General features: G+C 44.2%; 1 protein-coding gene across 2 annotated transcripts in view; it reads left to right on the top strand.

Annotated features, from left to right (window-relative positions):
* The first annotated feature begins 1,203 nt into the window (after positions 1-1,203).
* TBC1D14 (TBC1 domain family member 14) overlaps positions 1,204-16,649 on the top strand; it is an 85,607-nt gene continuing 70,161 nt past the window's right edge. Inside the window, exons 1-2 of one of the 2 annotated variants that reach the window (XM_077280102.1) lie at positions 1,204-1,355; positions 7,844-7,979. In XM_077280102.1, coding sequence (XP_077136217.1) covers positions 7,934-7,979 — 46 coding nt within the window. In that variant the 5' untranslated portion in view covers positions 1,204-1,355; positions 7,844-7,933. Of the gene's footprint in view, positions 1,356-1,479; positions 1,613-7,843; positions 7,980-16,649 lie in introns of those variants that run through there. The other variant, XM_077280103.1, reaches the window with a different exon arrangement.

Raw genomic sequence — 16,649 nt, 5'->3', positions numbered from 1 at the left:
AGCCATATTTCTATGCAGCTGCCACGCTCAGGCAGGTATGGACTGGGGCTGAAATTCAGCCCTGGCATTTAAAATCACACAGGTTCATGGTGTCCCTGTCCCCATGAACCAGATGGGATATATTACTAATATTACCCTGGATGGAGAAAAGGAACATTTTCTACAAGACCAATAATTCTAATGATACCCGTGGCCTGGTGGGGTAAGTGATGGACTCAGCGACTTTGTGCTCCATCACAACTCTTAACAGTATGGGTGTCTTGAGAACACTGATTCTGCTAACAACATAGCAGACAAGGCGGCCCATGACCACAGAGGCCCTTCTGGCATTAGCCAGAATTGCCGGATGGCCAGTCCGGCCCTGCGCTCAGGTCAGGAGCGCCGACGGCCAGTCCGAGACTTGCGATTCTGGCGCGAGTAGTCCGGCCATCTGACTGCGCCCTTAGGTGGGGCTGTGGGAAATCCAGATTATCTGCTTCTCTCCTGTTGGCAGACACATGCTCATGTCATGCAAATGGCCCTGACAGCCCAGGGGCCCAAATCCCTGAAAGTGCCGCCAACAATAACATTACATGGGGGAATTGCTAGTTATGAAAAATATACTGCACCTCCTAAAGGGCAGGGGCGGACATATCATTGGTGCAACCGCACGGGGGCAGTAACGATAAGGGGGCCACAAACGCCTCCAAAGCGGGTGTAATTGTGCATTATGAGGCGCTATTGGACCCATATACTGTTCTTGCATCGGGGCCTCTTCTGTGTCTGCCAGTGCTAAAAGGCAAGAACTAAGGACCCTGATATTACCAGACCTGGGGGGCAACTACCACCATCGGTTCTAGCAGTAATATTAGGGAATTGTTATTTTAGCAACATTGACCACACCACTGTCCACCTACAAGGCCCTTCTCTAGTTGAGGTAAGGCCTCTTTTTTTTGCACAGTAGGTCCCAGCACCTGGTATCACACATTATGGAATTGCTATGCAAGCAATTGTCTAGCTGCACAGACATATCAGATGTCCTGGTGATACTGCAGGCTGAGGGGACACAGAGTATGAGGGGGCACAGAGTATGAGGGGGCACAGAGTATGAGGGGACACAGAGTATGAGGGGGCACAGAGTATGAGGGGGCACAGAGTATGAGGGGGCAGTGCCTCCCTCCATGCTGCTTGTGCACAATAGCAGGAGGCCGGCATGACAAAGGTGGAAGCACAAGGCAGGAGGGAGGAGGCCGGAGCTCAGGAGGAGGCGACATTCACCGAGGAAGCGCCTCCCTAACAGGAACAAGAGCAGCACCTGCAGCGCCGGGCTCACAGGCTGCGGAGGGGGACACCGCGCTCATACCTCCCCCTGCCAGGTTAGTGTGGTGTCTCCGGCCCCCGATACCTAACCTGGGAGAGGGGCTACTCCATTCCGGGGGAATAGGGGTGGTCGGGTTATTAGTGAGGTGGTGTAGGTGTGAATGTGTAGGGGAGACGTCTGCGCTGGGTGTCACTGGGGGCTGCAAGGTGCTCACATCGCACAAGTTGGGGCCTGTGGACAACTTTCTACCTGGGTTGCAGTGATGTACATCCAGGATCAGTAGGTGGGACTTGGGACATCACAGAAAGTCAGGTGTGAGGTGTTGTGTGTTTTTTTTTTTTTGTTGTTGTTTTTTCTTTTTTGATTTTGCCCCCCAAAAAATTTTTTTTTCTAATCTAATTTGCGGACCGTGACATATATGTTTTATAACAGGAGCGAATATGTATAATTCCTACCTGCCATATATATCTGTGTGTGACAGATGGGGACCCAGGGCACACGTGGGGGGCTTATATATAAGGCTAGGTGGGGGATCGCTCTATAACCGTACTTATGACTTGCCATAAATGTCTGATATTTGGGGGTTCATCATTTTGGGGAATGGGGGTCATCCCGCTTTTGTCAACCAACGTTTCAGCAAGCAGGAGGTCCGACGCAGACATCCATGCTGTGGTTCATGGGAAGTTTTGGAAGGAGCTGAATATTTTTGAAAGACTAGAATGGATCTATAGCAAATTCCTCATCAAAAACTTTGCCGTTCATAAGAGGAATTTAGTTATTTTTATCAAAACCTCTAAAGAAAAAAAATGGCTGGGGGGGAAGGGAATGTACGGTATGTAATTTTTTTTTTTTTTTTTTTTTTTTTACAGTTTTCTGAACCAAACTAGGTGTTGTCCTATCAAAACTCTTCAAAAGGGGGGGGGACAAAAACCAAAAACTTTTGGAACTCCTTGAAAAGCATCAATGTATCAGAATTGGTCCACATTCTGGTAGAAATTTGCCTCAAAGTTGTGATGTGTACTTTTTTTTTTTTTCCATAAGGCATTTTTATCTTCAAAACAAACAAAAAACTGAACATGTGAACAGCAAAGGGTCTTTAGCATTGAAATGAACAGTAAGAGCCTGTCGAGAGCTTTTCAAGGATGGACCAAATCCACTCCACAAAAAAACCTTCTCAAGAATCTGTTTGATCATGGCGTAAAAGTTTTTGTCAGGGTTGTGGAGTCTGGTGCTGTTGCCCCATGTACCAGGACACCCAAGTGTCGCCTCGCTAGGACTTTATTCATATCACAAATGGGCTAAATGGTAGATGCCACAAAAAGGTATAAACATATACATACGTCTGTTGTTGTAAATGCATGCAAAATAGTAGCAAGGCTGGTTATAGTATTTTACAGCACCTGAAAATAGGTGGGTAGATGTATCCCACCCAGGATATGGTGCACAGCACAAATGTCTGCCACAAATGATAGATGAATTACGGTAACTAATAATTGAGCACAGCCAGATGTGGCGGACCCTCCCCGATGGCCCAATGCTGATCCTGAGTGCGCATACTGAGATGCCAGGAGTGCGACTGAGCCCTCTTCCTTCCAGGGTCCTTGTGCAGCCGAATTGTCTGCACACGTGGTGTGTCCACCCCTGGGGTTGATCTTGATGGACTTCTTGTCTTTCAACCTTAAACAAGAAACATAGTTAAAAGCGATGGGAAAGAGGACTGACTTCTTAAAAATGACCAATAAAACATGTAATTGATAAGATGGACTAAAAGCCCTTGTTACATGATAGTCTATGCTGGGCTGGATCGGCCGACAATCTGAAATGTTGGGTTTCTGATGGCCTGTGCTTCTGCTCTCCCTGTAGATTAGCTGCTGTTAGGAGTCTGGCGCTGGCTGTCGTAGATTGGTGCGGTGTTCCTGGATATAGAGGAGTCTGGTCCTGGCTCTCGTAGATTGGTGGAGTGTTCCTGGATATAGAGGAGTCTGGCGCTGGCTCTCGTAGATTGGTGGAGTGTTCCTGGATATAGAGGAGTCTGGCGCTGGCTCTCGTAGATTGGTGGGGTGTTCCTGGATATAGAGAAGTCTGCTGCTGGCTCTAGTAGATTGGTGGAGTGTTCCTGTGTATAGAGGAGTCTGGTGCTGGCTCTCGTAGATTGGTGGGGTGTTCCTGGATATAGAGGAGTCTGGCGCTGGCTCTCGTAGATTGGTGGAGTGTTCCTGGATATAGAGGAGTCTGGCGCTGGCTCTCGTAGATTGGTGGGGTGTTCCTGGATATAGAGGAGTCTGGCGCTGGCTCTCGTAGATTGGTGGAGTGTTCCTGGATATAGAGGAGTCTGGCGCTGGCTGTCGTAGATTGGTGCGGTGTTCCTGTATAGAAAGGAGTCTGGCGTTTGGTCTTGTAGATTGGTGGAGTGTTCCTGGATATAGAGGAGTCTGGCGCTGGCTCTCGTAGATTGGTGGAGTGTTCCTGGATATAGAGGAGTCTGGCGCTGGCTGTCGTAGATTGGTGCGGTGTTCCTGTATAGAAAGGAGTCTGGCGTTTGGTCTTGTAGATTGGTGGAGTGTTCCTGGATATAGAGGAGTCTGGTCCTGGCTCTCGTAGATTGGTGGAGTGTTCCTGGATATAGAGGAGTCTGGCGCTGGCTCTCGTAGATTGGTGGAGTGTTCCTGGATATAGAGGAGTCTGGCGCTGGCTCTAGTAGATTGGTGGAGTGTTCCTGTGTATAGAGGAGTCTGGTGCTGGCTCTCGTAGATTGGTGGGGTGTTCCTGGATATAGAGGAGTCTGGCGCTGGCTCTCGTAGATTGGTGGAGTGTTCCTGGATATAGAGGAGTCTGGCGCTGGCTCTCGTAGATTGGTGGGGTGTTCCTGGATATAGAGGAGTCTGGCGCTGGCTCTCGTAGATTGGTGGAGTGTTCCTGGATATAGAGGAGTCTGGCGCTGGCTGTCGTAGATTGGTGCGGTGTTCCTGTATAGAAAGGAGTCTGGCGTTTGGTCTTGTAGATTGGTGGAGTGTTCCTGGATATAGAGGAGTCTGGTCCTGGCTCTCGTAGATTGGTGGAGTGTTCCTGGATATAGAGGAGTCTGGCGCTGGCTCTAGTAGATTGGTGGAGTGTTCCTGTGTATAGAGGAGTCTGGTGCTGGCTCTCGTAGATTGGTGGGGTGTTCCTGGATATAGAGGAGTCTGGCGCTGGCTCTCGTAGATTGGTGGAGTGTTCCTGGATATAGAGGAGTCTGGCGCTGGCTCTAGTAGATTGGTGGAGTGTTCCTGTGTATAGAGGAGTCTGGTGCTGGCTCTCGTAGATTGGTGGAGTGTTCCTGGATATAGAGGAGTCTGGCGCTGGCTCTCGTAGATTGGTGGGGTGTTCCTGGATATAGAGGAGTCTGGCGCTGGCTCTCGTAGATTGGTGGAGTGTTCCTGGATATAGAGGAGTCTGGCGCTGGCTCTCGTAGATTGGTGGGGTGTTCCTGGATATAGAGGAGTCTGGCGCTGGCTCTCGTAGATTGGTGGAGTGTTCCTGGATATAGAGGAGTCTGGCGCTGGCTGTCGTAGATTGGTGCGGTGTTCCTGTATAGAAAGGAGTCTGGCGTTTGGTCTTGTAGATTGGTGGAGTGTTCCTGGATATAGAGGAGTCTGGCGCTGGCTCTCGTAGATTGGTGGAGTGTTCCTGGATATAGAGGAGTCTGGCGCTGGCTGTCGTAGATTGGTGCGGTGTTCCTGTATAGAAAGGAGTCTGGCGTTTGGTCTTGTAGATTGGTGGAGTGTTCCTGGATATAGAGGAGTCTGGTCCTGGCTCTCGTAGATTGGTGGAGTGTTCCTGGATATAGAGGAGTCTGGCGCTGGCTCTAGTAGATTGGTGGAGTGTTCCTGTGTATAGAGGAGTCTGGTGCTGGCTCTCGTAGATTGGTGGGGTGTTCCTGGATATAGAGGAGTCTGGCGCTGGCTCTCGTAGATTGGTGGAGTGTTCCTGGATATAGAGGAGTCTGGCGCTGGCTCTAGTAGATTGGTGGGGTGTTCCTGGATATAGAGGAGTCTGGCGCTGGCTCTCGTAGATTGGTGGAGTGTTCCTGGATATAGAGGAGTCTGGCGCTGGCTCTCGTAGATTGGTGGAGGGTTCCTGGATATAGAGCAGTCTGCTGCTGGCTCTCGTAGATTGGTGGGGTGTTCCTGGATATAGAGGAATCTGGCGCTGGCTCTCGTAGATTGGAGGAGTGTTCCTGGATGTAGAGGTGTTGGGGAGATGGCTGTCGGCCAAGCACTCATTAGACTGACCCCTGTCTAATGTGTACGGAGAAAACCATTGTAAGGCAATGTTCACACGTTGCATTTTTGGAGCATTTTTTAATGCAAATTTTCAGCTACGTTTCACAGCACCAGCAAAGTCTGAGATTTCGGAAATGTCATGCATACAGCTTTTTTTTTTTTAATCTTTTGCCTGACTTTTGTCAAAGAGCTGCGTTTTCTGCAAAATGCCGTGTATTTCACCCATTGAAAGCAATGAGTGCGTGCAAAAAAACGCAATGTGTGAACATAACCTTACTCTACTTCCAGTTGTGACTTTTGCCAAAACGACATATGCAGCAAACAAAACATTGCTGTCATGTCTAAAAGTAGAGTAAACTTAGTTCCCAAAGTTTGGCTACTGCTCAATAACTTGGGATTTACTAACAATAACATATGGCTATTTTTTAGGTTTTAGATGAACATACGCCATGATTGTGTGAGAGATGTAGGTCCTGGCACCTGGATCTTAAAAACGAGGGACTGTCTTGTTTCTCCATAAATGATGAGGTATACACTGTCCCTTCCATACACTTTCATAGGAGTTCAATAAATCCAAGTGCCATAGACATTTGTGTCTTGTGGATGAAAGTTGCAATTGATCATTGTTAATAGTTAGATGATTGTGCCTTTTGTGATTTATTTATTTATTTTTTCAATTTTATTTTATAGCATGAGGCTTGGGCTATACTTGCATATTTAAAGGGGGTTGTCTAATTTCACGAAAGTGTTGTCCAAACGATTACATAGTTTGTAAACCACCAACACAGATGTTACTCCTCGCTGTCTCCGGGTCCGCTGCTGCTTTGGTCTCTGTATTTTGGCTGTCCTGGTACACCTCACCGCTGCAGCTAGTCACTGAGCTCGGTGGCTTGTGCTGTGCACATCAGCAGAGCCGCTGACCTAATGGATTGGCTGCAGAGGTGATGCGCACCATAGGTCTGATGTCACTGTCACAGCCAAAATACAGACCAGAATTATTGGAGATCTGGTGCCTAATCCAGGAAGGAGGAGGACCGTCTGACTCGCATAGTTTTAGATCATTTGGGCACCGCTTTTGTGAAAGTGGGGGGAAAAAACCCTTTTTAGTCTATGTGCACACGTCAGGATTCCTTTCAGAAATTTCCTGAACAAAACCGGACTTTTTCCGCAGGAAATCCGCATGTTTTTTGTTCGGATTTTTCGCGTTTTTTTCCGGAGCTTCCCAATGCATTAAATTGCGGGAAATCCGCGAAAAATCCGCAAAATTAATGAACATGCTGTGTTTTTTACCACAATGCGTTTTTTTCCGCTAACATGTGCACAAAAATTGCAGATTGCATTCTATTAATAGGATGCTTAATAGATGCGTTTTTTTCGCGCTTTTTATAGTGGAAAAAAATGCGAAAAATCCGGAACGTGTGCACACAGCCTTAAAGGTGCATGTGAACATGGAAAAGGGACAGAGGGAGTGGAGGAGACTTGTACAGCAGGTTTGTCTTGAAACTTTATGCACAAAACTGTAAGAATTTTTTTTTTCCCTTGTGTTGTAGCTATAAAGCTGGATCCACAAGGAGTTTTTTCCGGTACATAACATTTTGCTGGAAAATCTGCACTCAAATTTTTGTTGATTTTTTTTTTTTTTTTCACAGTATGGATTGCAAGAATGATTGATTTTAACAATTAAAAAAAACAAAAAAAAAACCTAAAATGATATCCTAACCTCTCCAATCCCTTTCTTCCTTCACCTGGCTGGTCTATTATTTTCCACTTCAGTCCGATCATGATGAATCCGCTCTTGTCTGTCCTCATTATTGGTGGCCAGTAAGCAGAGGCCTTTGGGCCATCAGCACGGGATTGCTGCACGTTGATATTTTATACTATTATTCGCAATCGCTGCTCTGCAAGTATTCTGCCTCCACGTTAAAATCTGAATGTGGATTTTAATTTCCTCTTTGGAATTAAGAGGGGAAAAATAATCCACATAAATCCATGCGCTTTTAGCAGTAGATATGTTTATGCTGCAGTTAAAAACATTTAACAAATTCTATGCACGACATATGGATGGCATTGGTTCAAATCTTATCTGTGGATTTTATCCGCTCAATTCTGTCGCTAAAATCCGCAGCATTCTAACTACTATTGTAACACGAGCTATTACACTTGACGTGGCCATTTTTGTGCCTAGGCAAAGTTGATAGATGTGAAACAACCAAAAAACATAAGTCGGTTTTACTTTCTAATGCCTTGTTTCTCTTTTTTTTTTGTGTGTGTGTGTGTGCAGTAATTTACGAGGTGGTGAAGAAATGGCCTAGACTGTCATGCCCGGATCTTGGTGCCACGCTCGCTTTGCACTGTGTTTCTTTGGCTGGCAATGTCACAGCCTGAGCTACAGAGGAATGGAGGTCACGACTGCCAAGGTAATACCAGCTTACTGCATATTTTAGTTCACCCGCCGGGCACAACAGGAGCAGCCACATCGTGTTATGTATAAAGTGCAAATAAACTCATTTTTTTTTTTTTTAAGCATTTGGTGAAAGTTTATGTGATCACGCTCGACGACACACAGCACTCGTTTGCTCCTCCGGCCGTTCAGAGCCGCATCCTGTGTGTTTTCTGCAAGGTCACGGTCTCTTTGCGAATGTCTTCCCCTTTTTAAGTTTTTTTTTTTTTCTGTTTTCATCCATAACCTTCATCACACTGCTGACTAATTCCTTCTGCTAAGATTAGTGTGTAACGCTGCATGCCAATGTTCTTTTGGTCTTGTTTCTGGTCACGTGGAAAGTTTTAGTTTCCTTGTTTTTAGGTTTTTAAAACCTTTTTTTATTTTTCTTCTTTTTTTTTTTTTCTCTCCTGACAGGTCTGTTTTAACGAACGGTTGCATTTCGCATGGGCCCAAAAATTCTGGGGCATCTTTCACTCCTACTGTTCTTTGTACTGTTCTTCTGTTATGCCTACTAGACCTTTTCGATTAAATTGTCAGCATAGTCCTTGTGATATTCTATAGGGCTGGGCATGTGTCTGATTTATTTTTTAGATAAATCGGAGATCTGTCAGATCAAAATTGACGTTGCAAGTGTATCGGGCTGCACTCTGATGACATCTGAGTGCAGTCTGATTTTTATTTTTTTTTTATTTTATTTTTTTTCAGACTGACTAGAGAAGGTGGAGGGACAGAAAAATGCACAGTGATAAGAAAACCTCTAGCATTGTTCTATGAAGAAAAATGAAATAATTTACTAAGAGACCTATGGGGCAAATTGCTTTTTAAAGGTGTTGACCCATAAACGGCATTGATCATCTAGAAGAGAACTGGCGTCGCTAAGAGTCCTGTGAAAATGGAGCGTTAGTGGTGTGACCCATTTTCTCAGTCCCATAAACTTTTCAGTTGGGAGCAGCGCTCACGCTCATCATTCCCGCACCTTCCCCTCCGGTGTAAATGCCCCTGTTCTCCTGAATCCAGCATTGTTTTTCTTTTGTTCCTGTGCCTCTCCATTGCTGAGATATGGACCCCTCTTCCCTCTATAGAGAGCTAATCTTGTTAGCCAACGTGGCGGGATCGTCAAGAACACGCCCACTTGGCTAAGAAGATTGTTTTTATATTGAGGGAAGACTGGGCTGTATCTCAGGAACGGAGAGGTGCAAGAAAAAAAGAAAAACATCGCCGGATTCAGGAGAACAGCAGCATTTACACCAAAATACATAATTCTGGTCTTTTTAAAATATTTTTATACAACGATTGTGAGAAATTTATGGCTCGTGTACTTGTCAGTATTTCAGCTCTGTTTTGCGACGAGCCTCCATATATGTGGAGACCCCCTTTATTGTCCTTTCCATGTCTCGCCGTGAAGGTGTGTTCATATCATGACATGCTCCATTAAACGCCTTTTAGGCCGGCATCACACTCGGCGTAAGACAATACGGTCCGTTTTTTACGTCCGTACTACGGCCGTAATACGGAGAAATGTTCCCAAAATATTGATCCGTAGGCAGGGTGTGTCAGCGTATTTTGCGCATGGCATCCTCCGTATGTAATCTGTATGGCATCCGTACTGCGAGATTTTCGCGCAGGCTTGCAAAACCGACATCTAATGGATTTATGTGCTCAAATGTTCGGGAAAACATATATACAGTGTATATATATATATATATATATATATATATATATGTCATTGAGACACATATATATATATTCTGTATTTAGATTTCATTCAGCGCGATATCTGTGAACAGCCGGTAATTCAATTGCCGGCTTTTCATTTCTCCTGCACAAACCCGACAGGATATGAGACATGGTTTTCATACAGTAAACCATCTCATATCCCTTTTTTTTTGCATATTCCACACTACTAATGTTAGTAGTGTGTATGTGCAAAATTTCAGCGCTGTAGCTGCTAAAATAAAGGGTTAAATGGCGGAAAAAATTGGCGTGGGCTCCCGCGCAATTTTCTCCGCCAGAATGGTAAAGCCAGTGACTGAGGGCAGATATTAATAGCCAGGAGAGGGTCCATGGTTATTGGGCCCCCCCGTGGCTACAAACATCTGCCCCCAGCCACCCCAGAAAAGGCACATCTGGAAGATGCGCCTATTCTGGCACTTGGCCACTCTCTTCCCACTCCCTGTAGTGGTGGGATATGGGGTAATGAAGGGTTAATGCCACCTTGCTATTGGAAGGTGACATTAAGCCAGATTAATAATGGAGAGGCGTCAATTATGACACCTATCCATTATTAATCCAATTGTTGGAAAGGGTTAAAGAACACACACACACATGATTTAAAAGTATTTTAATAAAATAAACACAGCGGTTGTTGTAATAATTTATTGTTCTCTCAATCCATCAGGAACACCCTCGCTTGGAAAAATAATAAACGCACAAGATACATACCTTCTGGTGAACCGTCTCGTCCCACGAAGTAATCCATCTGAAGGGGTTAACTAATATTACAGGCAGGAGCCCTGCTAATGCAGCTGTGCTCCTTGCCTGTAATCCCCGGGTGCTGAAAGGAAAGCAGTGATCTGTACTTACATTGAGTCGCGGTGATGCGCCCCTGCTGGATGTTCTCATGAACTGCAGCCTGGGAACTTTTTCCCACGCTCCAGGTCATATGAGGACATCCACCAGGGGGCGCATCACCGCGACTGAAGGAAATGTAGGTCAATGACCTACATTTCATTCATTCGCCGGGGATTACAGGCACGGAGCACCGCTGCATTTAGCAGGGCTCCTGCCTGTAATATTAGTTAACCCCTTCAGATGGATTACATCGTGGGACGAGACGGTTCACCAGAAGGTTTGTATCTTGTGCGTTTATTATTTTTCCAAGCGAGGGTGTTCCTGATGGATTGAGAGAGCAATAAATTATTACAACCGCTGTGTTTATTTCATTAAAATACTTTTTAATCATGTGTGTGTGTGTGTGTGTTTTTTAACCCTTTCCAACAATTGGATTAATAATGGATAGGTGTCATAATTGACGCCTCTCCATTATTAATCTGGCTTAATGTCACCTTCCAATAGCAAGGTGGCATTAACCCTTCATTACCCCATATCCCACCGCTACAGGGAGTGGGAAGAGAGTGGCCAAGTGCCAGAATAGGCGCATCTTCCAGATGTGCCTTTTCTGGGGTGGCTGGGGGCAGATGTTTTTAGCCACGGGGGGGCCAATAACCATGGACCCTCTCCTGGCTATTAATATCTACCCTCAGTCACTGGCTTTACCATTCTGGCGGAGAAAATTGCGCGGGAGCCCACGCCAATTTTTTCCGCCATTTAACCCTTTATTTCAGCAGCTACAGCGCTGAAATTTTGCACATACACACTACTAACATTAGTAGTGTGGAATATGCAAAAAAAAAGGGGATATGAGATGATTTACTGTATGTAAACCATGTCTCATATCCTGTCGGGTTTGTGCAGGAGAAATGAAAAGCCGGCAATTGAATTACCGACTTTTCACTAACACCGCTGCGTATTTCTCGCAAGTCACACTGCAGGTCCGTGTGGAATCCGTATTTTTCTCGCCCCCATAGACTTTCATTAGCGATTTTTCTTGCGCAATACGCTGACAAACGCAGCATGCTGCGATTTTGTACGGCCGTAGAAAGCCGTATAATACTGAACCGTAATATACGGCTAATAGGAGCAGCCCCATTGAGAATAATTGTGCCGTATGTAATGCGAGTTTTACGGACGTAGTTTCTGCGCTCTTACGTCCGTAAAACTCGCCAGTGTGACGCCGGCCTTATACAGAAGTATTGTCCCCTAGAAGCAAGTTCACATTACATGGATAGTTTGTGGATTTCTCCTTTGCAATCGAGTGGTAAAATCTGTGTTCCCACGCTCATGTTATTCCCAGCACCTGGCCCATGTGTCTGCATAGTGAAGCACCTGCAGTGATATACCCGCGTGAACATGTCGGAGCCGCGGTCGCTGGCGAGATCTTGGCTTTGCTTCCAGCCTCTTGGCTTTGACATTGGAGACTCAGGTCCCTTGCAGGCGTTTACTTTGGAGTCCTGTGTGCAGCGCCGCCGTGACTTTCTAGTGATGTTTGTTTGCTTTATGCCTGGAAGGATAGAAGTAACCCTTGTTGTGCTGTATACACCTACCACTAAGTACCCGTAGAATTGGCATGTCGTTTTATTGGCCTTTGCCGCTATTCCGCTTTTTCGTAAATACATCCGTGTGATCCATTTTTTTTTTTTTTTTTTTTTAAACCAAGGACGTGTGAATAAGGCCCCATTCACACATCAGTTTATCATGTACGAGTGTTATCCATTTTTTTTTTTTTTACAAATGGCACTTGTACCTATGACAGTCTATGGGGGGCTGTTCACATGTCAGATTTTATTTATTTTTTTCTTAGGCCATGCAAAATTGCGGAGATAAGTCCCGATATTGATCCGAGCGGTTTTGATCAAAATTGGCAATGAAAGTCAGTGAATGGGTCAGTGAAAAATTCTGACAGAATTCAGTCAGTTTTTCAGTAACTAAAAGGGTTGAGAAACTTTTTTTTTTTCTTTTCTTTGCTTAGCCCGTAAAAAGAAAAATAAAAAAATTGCTCAAGATCTGATGAAACACGACCTGGTTTTTTGTTTTTTTTTTCTCTCTTATGTAAAAGAAACTGACATCTGAACAAGGCGTTAGTTAGACTGATGTGTATAGAAAGTTTTGGGCTATGTTCACATGCAGAACATTTTTTTTTTTTTTTTTTGTGTGTGTACCAAAACCTTTTGACCGTAAACCACTGTGTTCAATACGCGGATTTTGCTGTATTTTTGCAGCAAATTTAGTTTTTTTGGTCGAATTCATGCGTGATTTGTCTACAGTCCATGTTTAATAAACTTAATTTTCTTCTCCAAGTATAACCTGTTCGCTGTGGTTTTTTTTTTTTTTTTTGTAGTGTTTTTTGCACTCATTGCTTTCAGTGGGTGAACAACTCTGAGAGCAGTGACATGTTGCAGATTTTCAAAAAACGCAGCAGCTTTCAAATTCCATTTGGGGAAAAATAAAATTGTGCATGAGGTTTGTGAAATCACATAGCTGGTGCTGTAAAACACAGCTGCTTATTTGCATAAAAATGTTGCTTTAGGGCTTGTTCAATTTTCTTCTTTTTTTTTTGGTGTAGAAAAAAACGCATTTTACCGTAAAAGTATTTTTTTTTTTTCCTTTTGTTTGTTTGACCTTCAATGCTTTTTTTTTTTTCTTTAAAGCACACATGTTAATTCTTTAGGCTATGTGCACACGTTGCAGATTTGGGTGCAGAATTTTCTGCACAAAATCTGCATCTCCTGCGTTTTCTCTGCTGTTTTTTATTGTCGAGTTCAAAATGGTTTCCACCAAAAACTGCATAATGAAATAAAACACAAGTTGGGTCCTATTCATTATTATTTTTTTTTTTAATTTTATTTTTTTTAAATCTGCAGTACGTCAAATTTTTCAGCATTTCTGCATCATTGTTTTTTCACCCATAGAAAGCAATAACAAAGTGAAAAAAAAAAATGCTGCAAATATTCCGTATGTTAACATAGCCCTAAGTAGTTTTGAAGAGTTGATGAATAGTTTTGACTGAGGCTTGGGGCTTTTTTTTTTTTCCTGTTAAATGTTGTGGGTGCAGTTTGGGGTTTCCACGTGTTTTTCATCTGATTTCATCAACTGGAACGTTTTAAGTCACAACATTTTCGGCCAATTTTGAAGTTTTTTTTTTTTTTTTCCTGTGTAGCTTTAATTTCAGTGCCATTATTCACCGTACCTGAGCGTTCAAGTGTTTGTCACTATATAATAACGCCATGTAAACCATAATGTCAGTTATTCCTAATCTGTAGGTGCAGTCGCCGTCCTCGCGCTCCTCTGTTTTTAGAGTGGTAAGAGCTATGCTTAGTAATAGGAATTATATGTAGTATAATCGTGAATGAAAATTACCTCCCTACGCTGTGCGATATAATTCAGGAATAACTGGAGGAATTTAAAGCAAAGCCCGAGAGCGACACTGGCCGGGGGCCACACTGTGGGTTGAGAACATTGGCTGGGGGTCACTGGCTGGGGGCGACTCCGGGTGGCTGGGGGGGGGGCAATGGCTGGGGGGCGACGCCGAGCGTTTGGGAGCACTGGCCGGGGGGGGGGGGCGACGCCGAGTGAGGGACTGGGATTCCCACAACCCCATTTGCATGCATCGGAAAACTTGGAGAAAAGTCCACAAGAATAAAAGGCAAGCAACTTAAAAGGAGTGTGTCAGCGCAGAGTGACTGTTCAAACCAAGCACTGGAGATCTGTGCACTCTTGGTGCAGCTAAATATCCAAGTGCATCTTCCCACCTACCTGTTTTCAATCTATCTCCGTTCTTCTGTGGCTCTATAAAGCCAGAACTGTCGTTCAAAGAAGGGATAGATTGGGATTGGAGATAGATGGAAACCGAAAAGATGCACTTAAACGTCCGGCCACACCAAGGGTGCACGGAACTTGTTTTAAGGTCGCCTATCCATAACAACAAACAAAAAAAATACGGTGCGATTTCTGTCCAGAAAAGTGGGACGAGTGTCATGCAATTTTCTTGCTAGTACAATGCAATTTTTAGTGCCTAGCATCCGCTTTACATGCGAATACGTTTTCTTTTTTTTTCTTTTTTTTTAACATGAGCTTTACATAGATAATTACTGTTATTTACACAGTTTTTTCAAAAGAAATATTATTCTGTCAATATAGACTATAGAGATATAAATATGTGACTGAAACATATAATGAATATTTTGCCTGTGTAGCTTACTGGAAATGTGTTTTTATTAATAAATTTATTTTGTGAAAAATACATGAGATCCCGCTAAATTATATTAACCAGCAGAGGGAATGCGGACAGCTGGGGTCAGGTATTTATAGCCTGGGAAGAGGGTAATGCTCATGGAGCTTCCCAGGCTATTAATGTCCGCTCACAGCTGTATACTAAACCTTTGGTGATTAAAATGGCCCCCCCCTCCCAACCAAGAAAAAAAAACAATGACGTAGGGTCCCTCTATAACTAATAACCAGCAAAGGCTAATCAGACAGCAGCGGGCTGATTAATAGCCTAGGAAAGGGGCCATGGGTATTGGCCCTGTCCCAGAATAAAAACAGCTCTCATCCGCCCCAGAGATGCTCCAAATTTAACACTTAGCCTTGCTCTTCCCACTTGCCCTGGTGTGGTAGCAAGTGGGGTGACCGTATTGGGATTGATGTCGGCTTTCTATTTTCACGTGACATCAAGCCCATGCGTTAGTAATGGAGAGGCGTCTATAAGACGTGGCCATTACTAACCCCATAGTCAAATTATGAAAAAAAAATAAACGCCCAGAATAAAGTCCTTTATTTGAATAAATGATAGACTCCTTTTATTGACTATAAATGAACCAAAAACACTTATACTCACCTTACGCCCAATCCACTGAAGCCAATGTCCCCTGTAATAGAATTAAAACAACTATTGGTCACTTGTCTGCAGAGAAGTTAATAATCCAATTGTCCCGCGACACGTCTAACTGCTGCATCTAGACATCAGGCATAATGTGACTATACAGCCTGCCATCCATCAGACACTGAGCTGCCTGTTCTTGCTTGGTGCCTCACAGTGACGTGCTGAAGTTGCACGGAGTTTAAATCCAATGAACTCGTTTCACCTCACTGACGTCACAACGAGCGGGAGAAAGTTCTCACCCTCGCGGTGCTGTCGGAAAGGTTTTCAAAGAGTTAATAAAGGAGTCTGTCACATTTGTTCAAATAAAGGATTTTATTCTGGGTATTTTTTTTTACAATTTGACTATGGGGTTTGTCTTATAGATGCGTCTCCATTACTAACCTCTGAATTTGAGGTCACCTGACAATGCGAAAGTCACATCAACCCCAATACAATCACCCCACTTGCTCCCGCACCATGGTAAGTGGCAGATTTGGTGCACCTTATGGATGTGCCTTTTCTGGGGCGGCTTAGAACTGATGGTTTTTAGTGTGGTATGGGGCCAATATCCATGGCCCCTTTCTACGCTATTAATATCAGCCCGCAGCTGTCTGCCTAGCCTTAGCTAGTTCCTAGTTAGTGGGAGACCCTACATCATATATTTTTTTTGGGGGGGGTATGGAGGGGGTTTAAAGACCAGTAAAGGCTAAGTATATAGCTTTGAGCTGATACTAATAGCCTGGTAAGCTCCATGTGTATTACTTCCTTCCCAGGCTATAAACATCTGCCCCCAGCTGGCTTCTTTCCCTCTGCTGGCTAATAAAATGTCGGGGGATCCCATTCTATTTTTTTCAGAAAATTTACTCAGTAATAAAATACATGTACAGTAAGCTACACAAGCACTGTACTAATGTCGCTCACATCTTCATAGCTATCCTGTGTATATTATTATTATTGTACATTTTTATAGCGCCATTTATTCCATGGCGCTTTACATGTGAAAAGGAGGCAAATATAGACAAATACAATAAGCATGAGCAAAAAACAAGGCACTAACAGGTACATAAATAGGGAGGACCCTGCCCGCGAGGGCTCAGTCTGCAGGGGATGGGTGAGGATACACTATACTGTCTATACTGTCCGGTCACTCTGTATGTGGCATGTACA

This window comes from Ranitomeya variabilis, chromosome 1 (genome assembly GCF_051348905.1).
Source record: "Ranitomeya variabilis isolate aRanVar5 chromosome 1, aRanVar5.hap1, whole genome shotgun sequence".
In the NCBI taxonomy this organism is placed as follows: Eukaryota; Metazoa; Chordata; class Amphibia; order Anura; family Dendrobatidae; genus Ranitomeya; species Ranitomeya variabilis.
Note: the sequence above shows the minus strand (reverse complement) of the source record. Positions and strands in the feature narration are given on the sequence as shown.